The sequence below is a fragment of the Lemur catta genome, chromosome 5, assembly GCF_020740605.2.
Source record: "Lemur catta isolate mLemCat1 chromosome 5, mLemCat1.pri, whole genome shotgun sequence".
Classification (NCBI taxonomy): Eukaryota; Metazoa; Chordata; class Mammalia; order Primates; family Lemuridae; genus Lemur; species Lemur catta.
This window is the reverse complement of record NC_059132.1, coordinates 3,220,250-3,238,995: the sequence shown is the minus strand read 5'-3', so window position 1 is coordinate 3,238,995 and position 18,746 is coordinate 3,220,250. Positions and strand designations below refer to the sequence as shown.

Genomic DNA, 18,746 nt, shown 5'->3' with positions numbered 1-18,746 from the left:
TGCTGCTTTTCTAACACAGGAGTGATGCTGAACATAAAATATGTTCTATGTCCACGTTTCAATCAAAAGAGGGAAAATGAAATATAGGTTGGAAGGGCTGTAGTCTCAAGAAAAATGGGAGAGCGCTCACTTCCCAGGCACCTCTGCTCACTTACGTTGGCACCTCTCCCGACGGGCATCTGAGTTTCCTACCCCTGCCCTGAGGGTTCCTGAGGAACAAGAGACAGAAAACCACCTTCTCTCTCATGTTCCGGAGAGATTCCTGTGCCCAGGACCTGCAGTCACCAAAGACCTTCCCCACGCAGCTGGGGGCCAGGGCAGCCACGCAGAGAGAGGGGCAGCCCACAGACCCGTGACTCCGACCATCCCTGGGAACCCACAGCCCCGCCCGCTACCTGGACAACGTCCCTCTGGAGGCGTGCGCCCCGCCCACTGCCCTCCTCTGCTCTGAGGCTGTTTCTGTGCCAAGGCCCCGGCCACCCGGCATTACCAAAGGTGTTGCAGCCTCAGCTTCTACAAGACCCTGGGGCAGAAGCAGAAGCTGCATCTGTGGGCTCGAGTCAGACCTCCTGGGTCCCTGTCTCTGCTCATCTCCCACTAGGGCAGTGACCTCAGGCTCTGGAACCTCTCTGTGCCTCGGGCTCCCTTTGTAAGCGCCCAGGAATTGGGTCGCTGTGAAGACGAAACACATGCAAAGCTCCTGGCACAGCACCTGGCACACAGCAAGGGCTCTGGGGTGAGGCAGACGTGGGCCCGAGTCCCAGGTCGGCTGGCTGAGGGTGGCTTTGTGGGTGTGAGGCGTGTGCAGTCACATGACCTGTGCTTGGCTTCATGCTCTGCTGTTGCCATTGCAAAATGTGTCACGATTTTTGAACAAGGGGCCCCTGCATTTTTATTGTTCACTGGATACTGAAAATTACAGAGCTGGTCCTCACTCACCAGTCCCCGATTATATGTTCTTGAGTAAGTATCTCAACTCTGGCAGCCTCAGTTTTCTCATCTGTAAAGTAAAGATAATAACAGCACCTGCCTCACAGAACTGTTATGAAAATGGATTAAGAGAACATGTGCAGAGCTCTTAGCAGGTACCTGGCACATAGTAATTATTTAAACAATGACAGTTACCACTATAACTAAAATAATAATACAAGCATACCTCAGTTTATTGCACCTGGCTTTACAGCACTTTGCAGATAATGCAGGTTTTACAAATTGAAGGTTGAGCGACCCTGCATCCAGCAAGTCTCCCGGCATCATTTTCCCAACAGCATGTGCTCACTTCACATCTCTGTGTCCCATCTTAGTGACCTGAGCACTATCTCAGACGTTTTCATTGTTATTTTATCTGTCGTGGTGACCTGTGATCAGTGATCAGCGATCTCTGATGTCACTATTGTAACTGTTTAGAGGTGCCACGAGCCACACCCATATAAAACAGCAGCCCTAACTGATCAATGTGCATGTTCTAACTGCTCCCCCCACCAGCCACTCGCCCGTCTCTTTCCCTTTCCTTGGGTCTCCCTGTCCCTTAAGACACAAAAATATTGAAATTAGGCCAATTAATAATGCTACGATGGCCTCTAAGTGTTCAAGTGGAAGAAAGAGTCACATGTCTCTCACTTTAAATCAGAAGCTAGAAATGATTAGGCTCGGTGAGGAAGGCATGTCTGAAGCCGAGACAGGCCAAAAGCTAGGCTTTGGCCTCTTGTGCAAAACAGGTAGCCAAGTCGTGACTGCAAAGAGAAAGTGCCTGAAGGAAATTAAAAGTGCTACCCCAGGGAACAGATGGATGATAAGAAAGCCAAACAGCTTTATTGCTGATATGGAGAAAGTTTTTTCACGGTCAGGATAGATCAAACCCACGACAACATTCCTTTAAGCCAAAGCCTAATCCGGAGCAAGGCCCTAACTGTCTTCAATTCTGTGAAGGCTGAGGGAGGTGAGGAAGCTGCAGAACAAAAGTCTGAAGCTAGCAGAGGCTGGCTCATGAGGTTTAAAGAAAGACGCCAATTCCATAACGTAAAAGTTTGAGGTGAGGCAGCAGGTGCTGATGGAGAAGCTGCAGCTAGTTATCCAGAAGGTCTAGCTCAGGTAATGGACAAAGGCGGCTGCACTCAACAACAGATTTCAATGTTCACAAAACAGCCCAATATTGGAAGCAGATGCCATCCAGGACTGTCACAGCTAATAAAGAGCAGTCAATGCCTGGCTTCAAAGGACAGGATGACTCTCTTGTTAGGGGCCAATGCAGCTGGTGACTTTGAGTTAAAGCCAGTGCTCATTTACCATTCTGGAAATTCTGTGGCCCTTAAGAATGATGCTAAGTCTCCTCTGCCTGTGCTGTAGAAAGGAAACAGCAAAGCCTGAATGACAGCACAGTTGTTTACAGCACATCTGTTTACAGCATGGTTCACTTCATATTTTAAGCCCACTGTTGGGACCTACTGCTCAGAAAAAAAGATTCCTTTCAAGATTTTACTGCTTATTGACAATACACTTGGTCGCCCAAGAGCTCTGATGGAGATGCACAAGGAGATTAATATTTTCCTGCCTGCTAACACAGCATCCATTCTGCAGCCCATGGATCAAGGAGACATTTTGACCTTTTAAGTCTTATTACTTAAGGAATACATTTCATAAGGCTGTATTTGTCATAGATAAAGATTCCTCTGAGGGATCGGGGCAAAGTAAATTGAAAACTTTCTGGAAGGGATTCACCATTCCAGATGTCATTAAAAATTCACACTTCATGGGAGGAGGTCAAAATATCAACATTAACAGGAGTTCGGAAGAAGTTGATTCCAACCCTCACGGACAACTTCGAGGGGTTCAAGGGTTCAATGGTGGAAGTCACCGCAGATGTGGTGGAAACAGCAAGAGAACTGAAGTGGAGCCTAAAGATGTGACTGGATCGCTGCAATCTCACGAGAAAACTTGAACAGATGAGCTGCTTATTATGATGAGTGAAAAAGTGGTTTCTTGAGACAGAATCTACTCTGGGTGAAGACGCTGTGAACATAGTCAACATGACAACAAAGGGTTTAGAAAAATCACATAAACTTAACTGGTAAAGCAGTGTCAGGGTTTGAGAGGATTGACTCCAATTTTGACAGAAGTTCTACTGTGGGTAAAACGCTATCAAACAGCATCGCATGCTCCAGAGAAATCTTTCATGAAAGGAAGAGCCAATCACTGTGGCAAACTTCACTGCTGTCTTATTTTAGGAAATTGCCACAGCACCCCCCCCCCCCCGCCTTCAGCAACCTCCACCCTGATCCGTCAGCAGCCAGCAACACTGAGGTAAGACCCTCCACCAGCAAAAAACATTATTACTTGCTGAAGATTCAGACGATCACTAGCATTCTTTAGCAATAAAGTATTTATAATTAAGGTATGAACATTGTTTCTTTAGACATAATGCTATTGCACACTTAATAGACCACAGCATAGTGGAAACACAACTTTTATATGCACTGGGAAACCAAAAAATGTGTGTCACTTGCTTCATTGCGAGATTCGCTTTATTGTGGTGGTCTGGAACCGAACACGCAGCATCTTCAAGGTATGCTTGTAATGACAGACTACTGCATGACAACACACAGACCCTGCTCAGTAATGAGGATGTTGACAACTGCATCCCAGATCCGGCAAACCGGGAAAGGGTCACAGGCCCCAGACACCAGGCTCCCCTGCCCTGGCCTCTTACCTGCCTGAAATGGCTGTGTCTGCATCTGCAGCCGGATCTTGATGAGGTCCACGGGCCCCCCCAGCCCGACGGAGACCACGCCGGCCACCATGCTGGCCAGCAGCAGGTCAGACAGCGTTCGGGGAGGGCTGGCCTCGGGCTCCCCACAGCGGCACTGGCTGAGGAACCTCTGCGTGTTACTGAAGACCCCAAACACTACCGAGTTGTAGACAGCAATGCTGGCCAGGGGGAAGGACATGCCCTTGAAGAAGCCGAACACCTGTGGGGAAACCCAGTGGGAAGAGGCATGAGGACCCCGGCTGCCCTCGCCCTCCCAGGGGACACCTGCCCACCCGCCTTCCTGGAGTCTGCGGGCCGGTGGGGGAGAGACCACAGGGCAAACGGGCCCGTGTGTCAGGGAAGAGAGGGGAAGACGCTGGTGTGGCAGGGGAGGCGGGGGAGGACTGCGCAGCACGGGGCAGGCGTTCCTGCTCTGGCGAGGAACCAGCTTCTGCGTGTCCCTGTTTCCTGCGCGGTGGCATCCTGGCCTGGACGTACTTGCTGCGGGGGAGGCTGTGGCCCAGGGGCAGCCTGAGAGCCCCCAGGGGCAGTGGGCTGGCCAGGCACCACGAGCTGCCTCCTCATTTGCTACTCAGACAAAAGCGTTCTCCAGACACGTGTCCTGTGCCAGCTCCGGGGGACGACAGGAAGAAGCAGTGTCCCCCCTCACTGGGCCCATAGTCTGAGGCAGGGCAGGGCAAGGGGGACAGGACAAACTGACAGGCAATTTTGATACAACCTACTAAGCCTGTGGGGGGTAAGAAGAGGGTCCCACAGGCCCCCGAGGGGAACCTGGGCCAGCCTGTACGTGAGTGCCCCTCAGCGTGCGTGTCTCCTAGCAGAAGTATCTGGAGAGGGAGCCCCAGAAGGGCACGGGAAGGACTTATGTGCACACACAGATGCAGGAGGCCGAGGAGAGGTGCTGCGGGCTGGGGTCAAGGTCCTTTCTCGTTCGCATTTTCAGTAAACACCACAGATGCTCCAAGGAAAACTGGAAAATTCCACAGGCCCTCGGAGGAATTAGGGCAGCACACGGGTGCCAAAGATGAAAAAGTAGTGGCAAGCCACGGTGCAGACTCCAGGCTGTGCACAAACCTGCCAGTCCCGACTGTGAGCACTGCACGCTGGCTGCCAGAGGCAGGGTGCCACACACACACACACACACACACGCACACACACACACGTGCGCACACACACACACACGCACATGCACACACACGCGCGCGTACACACACACACACACGCGCACACACACGCGCACACACACACACACGCACACACACACACGCACACACACACACACGCACACACACACACGCACACACACACACACACGCGCACACACACGCGCACACACACACACACGCACACACACACACGCACACACACACACACACACACGCGCACACACACACACACACACGCACGCCCTGCTTCCCGCTCTTCCTCCATAACAAGGTCCTTCAGATAACTTGGGACGTTGCTTAAGCCACAAGCGGCTGTGTCTCAGAGAATCTGCCTGCAGTCCCCACCGACACCCTGGAGCCGGGACGAGGGCTGGCAGACCCTGCGGGGGACGTGAGCCAAAGGACACTCAGCGGCCACTCAGGGGACTGTGGGATCGCATAGCCTCGCCTTGGAACACCAAGTGCTGGGCCTGTGGTGCTCATCCCGACTGCAAAGCAGGGATCAAGAGAGTCAACGCAACACCCCGGCGCTAGGCGTGCGAGGGGCTCGCGGGAGGGTCTGAGACCCAGGGCGCCTGTTAGGATGGAGCCTCGTGGAGACAACGGTGACAATGGGGCCAATTTCCTGTGGCTCAAGGAAAAGCCACAGGGCTGCCACAGGGCTGCCACCTGACCGTTTCTTTAATTCAGGTCATTTCATCCAAGTTTTAAAATTTATTTTAAATTCCCCAAAGAGGGGCCGTAGAAAGTCTTCCTAAGCCCATGCTAATTCTTAAGAAGGGAGCCTGAGGCATCGTGTACAAAACGCCATTCAGACTCCCCCTTTGAAAGGGAATACTGGGGTTGTGGGGTCTCCAGCGACCAGTGCGGTGAGCTCCGGCGTCTGGACTCGGAAGCGCCAGGTAAAGCGCTGCCAGTCGGCACATGTTGACCAGCCACTCATTCCTTTTTGAAAAACTGGCAGGTCACCTTGTTTTTGCAGAAATTTTCCACACTGGGGTTCTGAATTCCTCAGAACCTCTCCAGAGGGTGCACCCAGAGCCGGTGCTTTCCCCCAGGGTGCTGCAGGAGGTGGGGTAAGCGCAGGTGCCACGCGACCTCTGAGGTGTGCTGTGAGATGAGATTGCCAGGCCCTGCCCGGCGTGCTGGGGTGGGGCTGTGGCTGATGTCCGGGCCGATGGTGGCTGTCATGTGGCTCCACCTGCCCAGGGGCACTTACGCTCTCCCTCCGGTACACGGTGCGGATGCAGCCGAGGGTGTTCCTGTAGCCCACGCCAGCCTGCAGGCGCGTCTGCGGAGAGAGGCAAGGGGCCCCCTCAGAGGTCATTCACGTCCCCACTGCCCCAAAGGATGCCCAGGGAGGGGGAGGCCCTGCCCAACGTGACCCTCCAGGAAGGAGGTCTGGGTTTTAGGCCCGGCCAGGCTGGCGCTCCACCCTCTGCACACCTGTCTCTCCTGCCCCCTTCAGACCTGCTCGCGCAAGAGAAGGACGAAGGCCGGTTAGTGCAAACATGACGGTTGCCGGCAGATGTATGGTCCTGGCCTCCTAAGGATAAAAAGCTAAACTGGGGCTCTGCCCTGTCTGCTGTCACTCTGCCCTCCTACGTACCCCTGGGGGACTCATTCGTCTTGCCCCCAGCGGCACCGCCCCTAGGCTGCACCCCTTCATCCTTACCCGGACAGCGGCCTGGCCCCCTCCGGGGCTCCTGCTTCTCCCACACTTGTTCCCTCTCTCTACGTAGCAGTCAGACTGATATTTCTCAAACATCAGAGAAGCCGGGGCACTTCAGTGGCCTCTACCCAAACTCAGAACGCATTCCACACTCTCTACCTGCACCCAGGAGGCCCTGGGGGGAGCACGACCCTGCCTCTGGCCCCTGCAGGCCATCTTCACCCTCCATGCCCACCACCTGGCATGTTCCCAGTCCCCAAGCAGCGACTGTTTCCCACCCCCAGCCCTTTGCCCTTGCTGTCCCCTCCCCCTGGAAGGCTCTTTCCCCAGCTCCTGCTCTTGGGTCTGAGCTGAAATGTCGCAATGGTCTTATGTGTTTGATTATGTAGAGTTTATGTTGGATCACCCTCCAGGGAGGCCTCCTGTCTTACTCTCCTCTCGGCCCCAGGGCTGAGCACAGCCCCGGCACAGTGGCCCTTCACGCTGGCTGCAAGAGGGTTGCAGGTGAAGGCATGGTGCCCTGTGACAGAGGCTGGCTGTGGTGACAGGGGCAGCAGCGGACAGGCACAGGGGTCTGAGTAGGCTCACACAAGAGCCCAGAGCACCCTCAGCCTGGCCTCAGAGTGTCCCACTTCTTTTAAGATGTACAGCCTATAATTCTCCACCAAAACACTCTCTCAGCATGTACAGCATGCCACACGTGCCACACCTGTGTGGGAAGAAGCCGTGAGAGCCGCCAAGGAGGAGCTACTATGCCCCGAGCCCTCACTTGGGGCCTAGAGAATTGATGGGCTCTGCTATTATCTTCTCACCTCTCCAGGTTCTGCAGAATCAAGGCCATTTTAAGACTTGCTTAGATCTTTTTTTTTTTTTTTTTTTTTTTGAGACAGAGTCTCACTCTGTTGCCCAGGCTAGCGTACCACATCTTCAGCCTAGCTCACAGCAACCTCAAACTCCTGGGCTCAAGCAATCCTTCTGCCTCAGCCTCCTGAGTAGCTGGACTACAGGCATGAGCCACCATGCCCGGCTAAATTTTTCCTATATATTTTTAGTTGTCCAGCTAATTTCTTTCTATTTTTTTAGTAGAGACGGGGTCTCACTCTTGCTCAGGCTGGTCTTGGACTCCTGAGCTCAAACGATCCACCTGCCTAGGCCTCCCAGAGTGCTAGGATCACAGGTGTGAGCCACTGCGCCCGGCCGACTTGCTTAGAGCTTGGCTCTGTTACTTTTGCAAACCTGCCCCATATCATATCAAGCATGTAAAATTAAATCTAATTTTATATATTTAATGTGCATCCCACATTAAATATCATTCACATAAATCTCCATGAAAGTTGGGTTGCATTTGACGATTTAACATAAGGCTATATTTTGCAAACATTTAGTGAAGCATTCATTTTGCTTCTGAACTTTTCTTCTTATATAGTATTCTCTCAGGTCTCTGACACTTTCCTGGGTCCTTATAAAGTGCAGGAGCCCCGGGCGCTGTGTGCACAGTGGACACAACTCGAAGATCAGGGCTGTGCATGGGATATTGGGCCCAACACCATGATCTTACATCAGGGGCGCTGTGAGCACATGCTCCTCCGGTTCACGGCTTTCCCTCCCACTTGAAGCTCTCAGGGACCCACAGGTGAAAACACAGGGAGAGAGGGGTGAGCGCTCAGTGGCAGGGGGTGAGGTGGCTGGAGTCTCTATGCTGAAAGCTGGGCCACTGTCTGTCCCCCGCCCCGGCCCCCACCGACCTGACAGTTCAGGCCACACCCTGGCTGTCCTGGGCCAACGTGCATTCCCAAGGCTGGACAGGGCAGTCAGGGAGCAGCCTGGGGTGGCAGGGATTACACTGGAGCAAGGCAAGAAGACCTCTGGGATGTTCATGAGGGGGGCAGATACCTTCAAAGCCTGCCCATGGCAGCCTGGTCCAGGTGGTCCACAGGCAGCGGAGCCCTGACCGGAGCCCGGCCACCCTGCAGCAGGCACGCGCCCCTAAGTGCCAGCCGTGCCTCCCTGACCTGGGACCAGGCAGCCGAGGGCGGAGGAAGGAGCCTTTGACCTGGTCAGCAGCCCAGGGCCTTGTGGCTGAGTTCTCCATGGGCAAGCCCAGACACTCATGCAAGTCTCTGGTCTGCCCACCTGTGCCCCACGCGTCTACTCATCACGATAGGGGCATCCGCTCATTGCTGTACCCTCAGGGCCTCCATGAGCCATCTTCATGACAGCCTCACCAGGGAGGTGCTATCTGCCCCCTTTATAGACAAAGGGACCGAGGCTCAGGAAGGTTACGTGCTGTGCCCTGTGTCATAGGAGAGCAGAAGATGCGGCCGGCACTGGATTTCAGCTTATCCAGACTTGCCCAAGCCTTTCTCAGGTGACAGGGACTGTGGAGAAAATGCTACCCAGAAGGAAGAAAGATGTTCCAAAAAGATATTCCAGGGTGCAACAGAGCCCTGGCCCACGGTCCAGGCTGGACCCGAGGCGGCCATGTGCTGTGCCGGGGCTGCCCCAGCAGGAGGTTCACAGGCTGAACAGGGGCTGGATGCCATGTCGCAGCCGGGGGCCCCTCCAGAGGCTCAGGGGACAGGGGAGAAGGAAGAGAGCCTTCCCAGGCACTGTGGCCAGGCCTGCCTGCAGAGAGGGAGGGGCCTCCACCCCCCTAGATTGCCCTAAGTCCCACGACTGGTGTCCTTAGAGAGGAGAGGGGGAGGCAACACAGAGAGGAAGCCACAGCAGGACCAAGGCAGAGCTGGAGCCACGTCAGGGATTGCCGGCAGCCCTGGCATGGGGCGGCTCCTCCCTCAGAGCCTCCGGAAGGAACCAACACCTTGAATTTGGACTCCTGCTTCCTGAACTGTGAGGACAGAAATTTCAGTTGCTTGAAGCCCAAGGAAGCTGACACGTCCCCCAGTTGTTCACAGTTAAATCTCTCCCACCTAACTCAGCAGCAGCAGGTGACAACTCCCTCGAGTCAACCTCGCCTTCGGGGCACAGTCGCCTCTCCTGGCTGCGAGGACAGGGGCCGCCTGTGAGAGCAGCTCCAGGTCCACAGCTGGGGAGGCCCCTCGGGAGGTGTCCCATGGCTCCCCTTAGTATGTACACAGTAAATTGTATATACCATTTCAATCAGAGCATTTTAAACACATTCTCCAACTTTGGTTAAAATCCCACTAGACATTTTCACACGATGTGGTAACTTAGAAAAACTTAATTTATATGGAATGATGTTGATAAAAAATGGCAGCTACCGATTTTGAATGCCTACGGCGTACCAGGAACAACTCTCTGACCTTATATTTACCCTGCAAGCCAGGGATTAGTCCCCTGTTTAGCAGAAGGCCACCCAAGCAGGAAACAGCAAGAACAGGATTCAGCCCCAGAGCCTGCTGGCTCCGAAGCGCGTCCTTCTGGCTCAGCCACCAAGTACTGCTGCAGGTGGGTTTGCCAGTGAGCCCGGAGAGGGCAGACTGGGAACGAGTTAGGTGAGTGTGGGAGGGTGGGAGTGCCAGGAACAACCTCACTCTCAAGGAGACACTAAGGACTGCATCCTAGTCTTCCAAGTGTCCCCGGGCCCAGCCCTGGAGAGGTATACAGCAGGCACCCCGAGCTGGGCTGAGGTCTGGGATAGCCTCGCGCTCAGCAGGGTCTCACCCAGGGCGGTGCCCAGCTCTGCGCTAAGCTGTGCTCTGAACGGGGAAGCCCAGCCTGGGCAGGAGAGAGCTCAGTGGGCATCGCATCTACGACAGAGGTGAGGAGGGTGCCCAAGGGCCTGGCTTGGCTCTGGACAGCCCTGGGGACTGTCTGGCATTGGCTCAACCTCTGGGCAGCAGTGATTTTCAGAGGTGAACTTGCTGCAGAGCCCTCTAGGTGGGCTCTGGGAGCCAAGGTTTGGGTGTGCGGGGCTGGCAGGAGGCAGGCAGCGAGGCCTCTGCCCTGCCCAGCAACCCCAGTGTCCCCTGACTTCTCCCAGCACCTGTGCCACTCCCCCTGCTCGCCTCACTGCAAGCACTACGTACACGCCAGCCTCCTTTGTTTCCAAACATACTGCGAGCCTATTTCCACCCTTGGGCCTTTGCACCAGCTCGTCCCTCTGCCATAAGCACTCTGACCCCAGGTCGGTATGTCCGGCTCATGGTGCCATTTGAGGGCCTGCAGAGTGGCCCTCCCTGACCCTCTGCTATAGGGAAGCCCCTTGTCACAGCCTCTGCCATTGCCTTGTGCTGTCATCCCGCTAGCACCTACCACTTCCTGTAAATGTGTTGTGCATTTACTGTATCCCCTTTTATCTGTCACTGTACTAAAAATATCTGTCCCCTTGCCTGCCTCCCTCATTGCTGAATTCTCAGACCCTAGGTCAGCTTATGGCACCTGGCAGACGGGTACTGTGCCATGGACAGGTGAGTGCCTGATCTCTGTCCCACGGAGTCTCCAGGCTGGCTCCAATGGCACCTGCCCCCTCTGACATCCTCCCCCACCCCCCAACAATAACACAGAAGCGAGGCTTCTTGCCCAGCCCTGCCAGCTTCCCTCCACCACCTTGGCTCAGGCATTTGAACAGGTGCTTGGCATTTTGGTACTTCCTGACAAACCAGACTCTTTATCCTCTTCTGCCCAAGACGATCCTCATGGCAGCAGAGGTCTCAGCCCTCCCTGGAGTAGACATACTCTCCCAGGGGCCTAAGACTGACTGCTGCCTCTGCTCAGCTGGTGGCCCCAGGCCTTGCCCCTTGCCCTGGGAATCAACGCAGGGATTAGACCAGCCCTTGTGGCCCCGAGAAGCCCTGCCACAGAATCCCTTTACGAGCTAAGCTCATTTTTCATGCATTTGCAGCCCTACCCTGGCTTCTTGGACCAGTGTCTCTAAGGGAGGTGGAACCTGAGACCCCCAGGTGAGTCTGATACACACGGAAGCCTGAGGACCGCCAGCCTGTGGGGCAGCCACCATCAGGACCAGCTTGGACTTGAGATAACCTGGCCTCATGCAGTGCACACAGTAGGTGCTCAATAAGGGCTGAGCACCTGCACATCTGCTGACAGTGACCGTGTGATTTCAGCCTTTGCAAACCCAAGGCCTCAAGCCCCTTCTTTACAAACGCTGTGTATGTCCCCACATCTTGTGAAAATAGCCACAAAGCATTTACGGGTGAGGGCTGAGAGCCCCTCTTTCTCTGCAAGGGCCCCTTGAGAACGGAGCCCCAGCACTCCAGCTCCTGTGCCAGGAAAGGGGCAGGGGAGGCTGGGCAGGCAGCACTCGCCGAGATCGCCCCAGCGCTGGCACTGGCAGCAGCCCTGGCACCATTCCCTACACGCCTCCCGCGTCCCAGCTCTGGGTTCCTCCAGGTCCCTCGGTGCTGAGCTCCCAGGCAGCCTAAGGAGGAGCCACAGCCCTCGGCAGCTTCAGTGCAATCCGCAGAGGATCTCAGCCGGCCGAGGGCAGGCGCGGCCTGGAGAATGATTTCCAAAGGTGAGGCCACTCCAGAGCTCAGGACCGTCCACCGTGGCCAAGAGCACCGTGGGGGCTGCTCCCCAGAGGGGACAGGCCAGCAGCAACAGCACACTTTTTTTTTTTTTTTTTTTTTTTTTGAGAAAGCGGCTCTGGGACAACTTTCCTTCTTCAGGGAACATCTACTGGGCTCCAGTCTGTCCAAGGGGCTCTGCATGCAGAGAAGGCGCTGAGCAGGGAGGCAGACTGGCCCGAGAGCCAAGTTCACTTTGGGGCTTTCAGCCCCAGCCGTGCCGTACCCAGCTCTGGGGCCTGGAGCAGGTTCCTGGATGCTGCTCTCCTCCTATGAAGCGGGAAGATCACACCTTCCCAGGGAATAGACTAAGCCTGTTTCTCTCACCCCTGTGTGTGCCCGGCCCCCAGCACTGGGCCCTGCCTGCCATCCCCTTAGGTCGGGACGTCCCCTGGGGACCCTCCCTGCCATCCCCTTAGGTCAGGACGTCCCCTGGGGACCCTCCCTGCCATCCCCTTAGGTCGGGACGTCCCCTGGGGACCCTTCCTGCCATCCCCTTAGGTCGGGACGTCCCCTGGGGACCCTCCCTGCCATCCCCTTAGGTCAGGATGTCCCCTGGGGACCCTCAACACACCTTTACTACTTAGAGGGCTCTTTTCAAATATGTAAGACAAGTAGGCTGGTCTCGTGGAGAAGAGAGTAGGCCTGGTCCCTGACCTATGAGGAGCCGTTGTCATACAGGAAGATGGAGAGAAAGAGAATTGCAAGAGCCGTTTGAGAAGGGCGTGGGGGTTCCTCTCTGTGCACAATCCAGGCAGAACTCTGGACAACGATGTGAGAGTCAGTCGGGGGCGAGGAGGCACCATTTATGGCCATGTTCCCCGGGCATGGCTCTGAGTCCTGCTCACCACTGGGTGGCAGGGGTGGCCGTGGGGTCAAAGAATGCTTCTTTGCAGCATCTCACTTCTCAGTTTTTAACTTGCTGTGTGACCGAGACAAGCCCCTTCCCCTCTCTGGGGAACACCCCAGAACAAGGGGGCTGGATGGTCCCAATGCCAGGGAGGCCCTGCCAGCTCCAGAGTCCTCACCCCCCATCATCAGGTTATGATGGGTTAGATCCAAAGTCCTAACCTGGCATTCAAGTCCTCTGAGGACCGAGCACTGTCCCACCTTTCCTGACTTGCAGCTGTTATCAGAAACCTCACGCAGGAGCACAGCCCCCAGCCAGCACCCCCATCTCGATGCCTCCATCCACGCGGTTCCCTGTGCCTGGTGTATCGTTTCTAACCACCCGAAACCCATCCCTAAATTTGGGGTTCAGACACCACCACCTCACACGAGAAGGCGTTCCTGACTCCTCAGCTCCGCAGGGCCCTGGAGGAGGACACATGCCAGGGCCTCGGCCTCTCCCCAACCAACTCATGAGAGCCTGTAGGCAGGGGCAGGACATTCACAAAAACAAAATCCCTGCCAAGTAATGAGGGTAGAGCTGTTCCAAACAAGGCCTCCTAGCACCCCACCTCCTAAGCTGGCAACGGAGAGCCTGCCTGGGCAGGAGACTCTCTGGGGTCAGACACAGCAGGCACAGTCCCCGAGGCAGGCCAGCTCCAGGCCTCTTTCCAAGAGGTAGTGGGAAGCATGGCTACTGTACCTTGACTGTGTCCAGAGGGTGGCCGACGATGACGCTGGCTGCACCTATGGATCAAAAGAGAACACCCGGTCACTCAGCCCCTGGACTCCTGGTTTGCAGCCGCTGGCTCTTGGGACAGGACAGAGGGCTCAGGCACAGGCATTCACTCAGTCAGCCAGTGGTCAGTCCCTGGAGGGGCCTCCAGTGCATTGGGCACTGGCCCAGGCACCACAAAAGGCAGACAAAATGGAGTAAAATCTGGGTTATGCCTGAAGAAGCAAGCACCCCCCAAAAGGAAGGTACTGGGACAACAGGATAACCACAGGCAAAGGAATGGAGTTAGACCCCTGCCTTACACCACATACAGAATCTATTTGAAATAGACCAAAGAGGGAGGGAGGGAGGAAGGGAGGAAGGAAGGAAGGAAGGAAGGAGGAAAGCTCTTAATGACTACAAGAAAATTTAATGGGCAAAGGACTTTCTCTGGAGAAGATGTACAAATGGCCAAGAAGCACATCAACAGATGCTCAACATCATTAGTCATTCGGGAAATGAAAATCAAAATCACAATGAGAGTCCTCTTCATACTCATTAGGATGGCTATAATAAAAAGAAAAATAAGTGTAAACAAGGATGTAGAGAAATTAGAATCCTTGTATGTTGCTGGTGGAAATGTAAAATGATGCAGCCACTGTGGGAACAGTTTGGCAGTTCTTTAAAAAAGTTAAACATAGAATCGCTACATGGCCCTGCAGTTCCACCCCTAGGCATGTGCCCAAGCACTGAAGACGACACTCGAACAAGTACATGTGCACAGACACGGTCCTGGCAACACTGAGTAGCCAGAAGGAGGGAATCCACCCCAACGTGCATCAGCTGAAGTACCGAGAAACAAACTGTGCTATCTTCATACAAAGGAATCCTGTTCAGTGAGAAGAGAAAAAGAAACAAACTATTGATACATGTTACAACATGAATGAACCTCAAAAACATTGTGCTAACTAAAAGAGGCCAGACACAAAAGGCAACACATTATATAATTCTATTCACATAAATTATCCAGCATAGGTAAATCCATAAAGACAGGAGGCAGACTGGTGGTTGGCAGGGCCGGGAGGAGGGGGAAATAGGCGTGACTGTTTAATGGGTACAGGATCTTTTTGGGTCATGAGGAAAATGCTTTGGAACTAGAGGTGATGTTTGCACGGCATTGTGAATGTACTAAATGCCACTGAATGGTACACTTTAAAATTGCTCATTTTATATTATGTGAATTTCAACTCACAAAGGGAGTAGGGTGTGTGTGAAGAGAAAATCCAGCAATTTTCAGTTACCTGAACGTTACCTAACTTCTCTGTGCCTCACTTTTAGCATGTGTAGAGTGGGAACAATAATAGCAGCTGCCTCATGGTTCCATTGTGGGAAGGAAATGAATTCATGAGTGTAAGGTAGCTACAGACAGCCTGCCACTCACAGCATGCTTGAAAATGAATGCCATCACTACAGAATTTTTTTTAAAAAGAAGACCCCTTTGGAAAAGTGATGAATATGCTGTATCTTTTCTCAGAGAAATGCCCATCCACATAGGTACTCGTAAGGCCTGTACAATTTAGAGGGAGGCAAGGCTTCCCCAAGGCCGCCTAGATTAAGACGCTCTTGTTGTAGAAGCTGGTAACTGAGATTGAAACAGGAACTTCTTCGAAGACAAATTCTCCAGCACACTGATGAAGAAAGAAATGTCTCTGCTAGCAGAAGTGATTTAACCAGGTAAGGTAGGAAAGGAGTCCTGGAATATTAGATATTAGAGAAACCAGCTGAATCCCAGAACGATGGTTCCCTGAGTCCAGAACCTCCTGTGCCCTCTTCACCCCTCCTTCCTGGAACTGGGCAGAGGTGGAGGTGACAGGCAACAGAAGCTGAGCCTTCCGCAGGCCTAAGGAAGCCTCCCTCTATGGGAAGCCCTCCCAGTGGGGGGAAGGAGCCCTGGACCTCGGGCAGAGCCGCAGCCTCAGATGCAGCCATGGGTCAACATCTCCCTGCTCAGCCTCCTGCCCACCCATCTGAAAGTAGTGCATGTGAGATAAAAAAAATGGGATTATCAGGTCAGTTGTTCCAGACCTCAGGACTTCATAGACCAGTAGAATCTCCAACTAGATGTGGAGGATGTCAATCGTAAAGTCTTGCCGTGCAAGGGTGTTAGGAAAGAAAACAGCTATACATGGGCATTGAGATGGCAGAGCCTGGTGCCAGGTTGCCTGGGTTGGAATTCCAGTGTCTTGCTAGATGCATGGCCTTAGGCAAGTCAGTGAATTTCTCTGTATCTCAATTTCCTCATCTGTAAGATGGGGATGAAACAGCACCTCCCTCATTGGGGTCATTATAATAATTAAAGAAATATACATAAACAGACACAAGAGACCACATATTTCAGGATTCAATTGATATAAAATATTCAGGAAAGATGAATTCACAGAAAGGAGATTAGTGGTTGTCCAGGGACAGGGCAGGAGACAGGGCTCAACTGTCCATGCGCATGTCTTACTGGGAGATGAAAATGTTCTAAAACTAATTTATGGTGATGGCTGTACCATCTGGTAAAGTTACTAAAAATCATTAAACTGTACACTTGAAATTTGTGCATTTTATGATACATAAAATAAACCTCAATAAAGTTGTTTTAAAAGAATACATATAGCACTTAAACAGCACCTGGCACCCACTAAGTATTCAGTGTTACCATACTTACCACCATTTCATGGAAGCAAAAAAAAAAAAAAAAAAGGCATGTTAACAGCAACAAAGCAAGGGCAATCTCAGAATATCAGAATAAAGGACAATTCCCTAGTCGCTATGCTATGTGAGTTGGGGAGGGTCCGTGAGGCATCACACTGGGGGGGGAGTCTATCCAGTCAGAGGCCATCTGACTAATCAGGCTATCTCTGTCTAACCAGGAGCTATTCTGACTCGGCCCTACCCTCCGGAGCATTTCTCAAACCAAGCCACTTGCAGCCCTACTAAAGCGGGTCTGGTTACTTGAGAGGCAGCCCAGGGGAGGGTCTCCCCTTTCTGCCTGCCCCTCCAAGTGGTTGAAGGACTGTCCAGTTGCCCTGGGTATGCCCTGTGGGCCTCAGGCTGCTCTGCCCTGACTGGCAAAGTTAGGAGAGGCAGGTCTCCATCCAACCCAAGGGTGCCCGTGCCAACAGAATTGTCCACCATAAAAGGAGCCATCTCTGCTCAGGAAGGTGTGGAGCAGGGGCCCTGCAGTCATTGTGGGGAGAGAGAAGTGGGCTCCCGCCAGGTGAGAGACACGACCTGGCATCCTATCTATTTGCTTCTCTTTTAATCTTTTCTTTGGAGAGAGGCTGCATTTGCCCCTCTTAGATGGGTCAAAAGAAAGATAACTTTTTTACAATTAGCAAAGTCCCCTGGTGCCCCACCCCCAGTAGCTGAGACAGGAGGGGTAAGACCTATTGGAAATGCAGCTCTTGCCCAGGCAACCCATTCCAGGCCTGGCAAAGAAAGGCTGAACCGACAATGCCAGGAAGAGGGACCTTGCAGGAGGGCAAGGATGACACAAGACAGGAGGGGTCTGTCCCAGCTGTCAGTGGGCACCTACAGCTGGCGCTCCCCTGGGGTCAGCCTGATCCCGAAGCGAAGCCAGGCTCCCCACCACCCGCGTCCAGAACCAGCCGCCAAGCGCCAGTCTCATCCACAAGTTCCGGAGCCACTTCCCCAAACGCAGGTGCGCACCGCACCGTGTCGTCAAAGGGTGTGTGCACTCCGGGAGGCTCCATTGGCCGTGGGCTTTGACGGGCTGTTTAATCATTACCGGAGCAAGTTCTGCGGGTCCTAACTTTGAGGCAAATCAGAAGCTGGGGCGAATGGCTGCGAAGTCCCAGAGGAGGAACGGGAAGACCACCCGACAGAACTCGGGGAGGGCGCTGCGCGCGGCAGGCGGCGCACGCGGGCGCGTGGAGGGAGCGCACGGGCGCAGAGCTGCCTCGGCTGCGCGCGGGTGCAACTGCCCGCGCGGCGCCCGTCGGGGTCCCCTAAACGCGCTCACCTCCGATCCAGCCCGCAGCGAAGTCTTCCAGCTGGAAGCTGCCCATGGCCGTGCCGCGCGGGGCCTCGCCCTCCCGAGCCGCGGCGGGGCCCACGCAGTGTCTGCGGGGCATGGCGCGGGCCCGAGCGCGCCGCAGAGCTGGAGCGCGGAGCGCGGCAGGTCCCACTCCAAAGCCAGCCTCCGAGTCACCACCGCGCCGCGCTCCCCCGGCGCCGGCGCTGACTGCACGCCCCCAGTGGCCCTTAAAGGCGCAGCAGCCTGGCGGGACGGGGGCGTGTTCCGCGGCACACCCCGGCCCTAAGGAGGCAAGGGTCACCAAGCGCAATTCCCTTAGCCCTCCCTTCTCCCCTCGTCCTCTCCCTTGCCAACTTCAGAGCCTCAGCGCTTCTGAGGAGAAAGTGCCAGCCACCCCTCCAGAGACCGCACTCGGTCCTGGGCAGCGATGTTTTTGCTCATCCCAGCCATGTCCCACCCAGTGACTTGTGCGCAGAGCAAGCACCTCGGGTCCAGGGTCTTGTCTAACTTTCAGCTACAGCCACAGCTCGCCAGGGGTCGGCTCCCTGCCAGGCCCTGGCTCAGGCCACTCTGTCCACCCTGGGCCAGCAGAAGGCACAGGATGGTCCTCTCCGCTTCAAACCCCCTCTCTGTGGGGACACCCGGCCCCCGCCCGGCCCCCAGCTGGAGGTCCGGCTCACCGGGAGCCCGGCCCTTGCTGTGGGGAGGGGCTTTGTTCCAACGGGAGCTTCTTGTCCTCCCAAGGAAGATGACCTAGCGCCCTTCAGCATCCTGCCAGTTTCTAGCAGGGACTCACCTGTGGGTCCCAGCCAAGGCTCCCCAGGGTTGACAAGAACGGTGAGGGGGATGGTCTGGAGGAAGGGCTCTGCCCCTTCTTGTCATGTCATCAGGGTGACACGCAGCAGCAGCCAGCCAGGCCTCCTGCTTCTAAAACAAGACAGAGTCTGACCACCAAAGCTTGATCCTCAAAGGGCCTTCCCACTG

The 18,746-nt window shown here is 54.6% G+C and overlaps 1 protein-coding gene across 3 annotated transcripts in view; it reads right to left on the bottom strand.

Moving 5' to 3' along the window:
• SLC25A48 (solute carrier family 25 member 48) overlaps positions 1-17,897 on the bottom strand; it is a 39,073-nt gene extending 21,176 nt beyond the window's left edge. For all 3 annotated transcript variants that reach the window (XR_006735066.1, XM_045550843.1, XM_045550844.1), the window contains exons 1-4: positions 17,748-17,897; positions 13,706-13,749; positions 6,152-6,223; positions 3,707-3,965 (exon numbers count right to left, since the gene is read on the bottom strand). Coding sequence is in view for 2 of the 3 variants with exons in the window: in XM_045550843.1 (XP_045406799.1) it covers positions 3,707-3,965; positions 6,152-6,223; positions 13,706-13,749; positions 17,748-17,859 (487 nt within the window). In the remaining variant the exon portion in view is untranslated. The remainder of the gene's footprint in view (positions 1-3,706; positions 3,966-6,151; positions 6,224-13,705; positions 13,750-17,747) is intronic.
• Between the last annotated feature and the right edge of the window lie 849 nt (positions 17,898-18,746).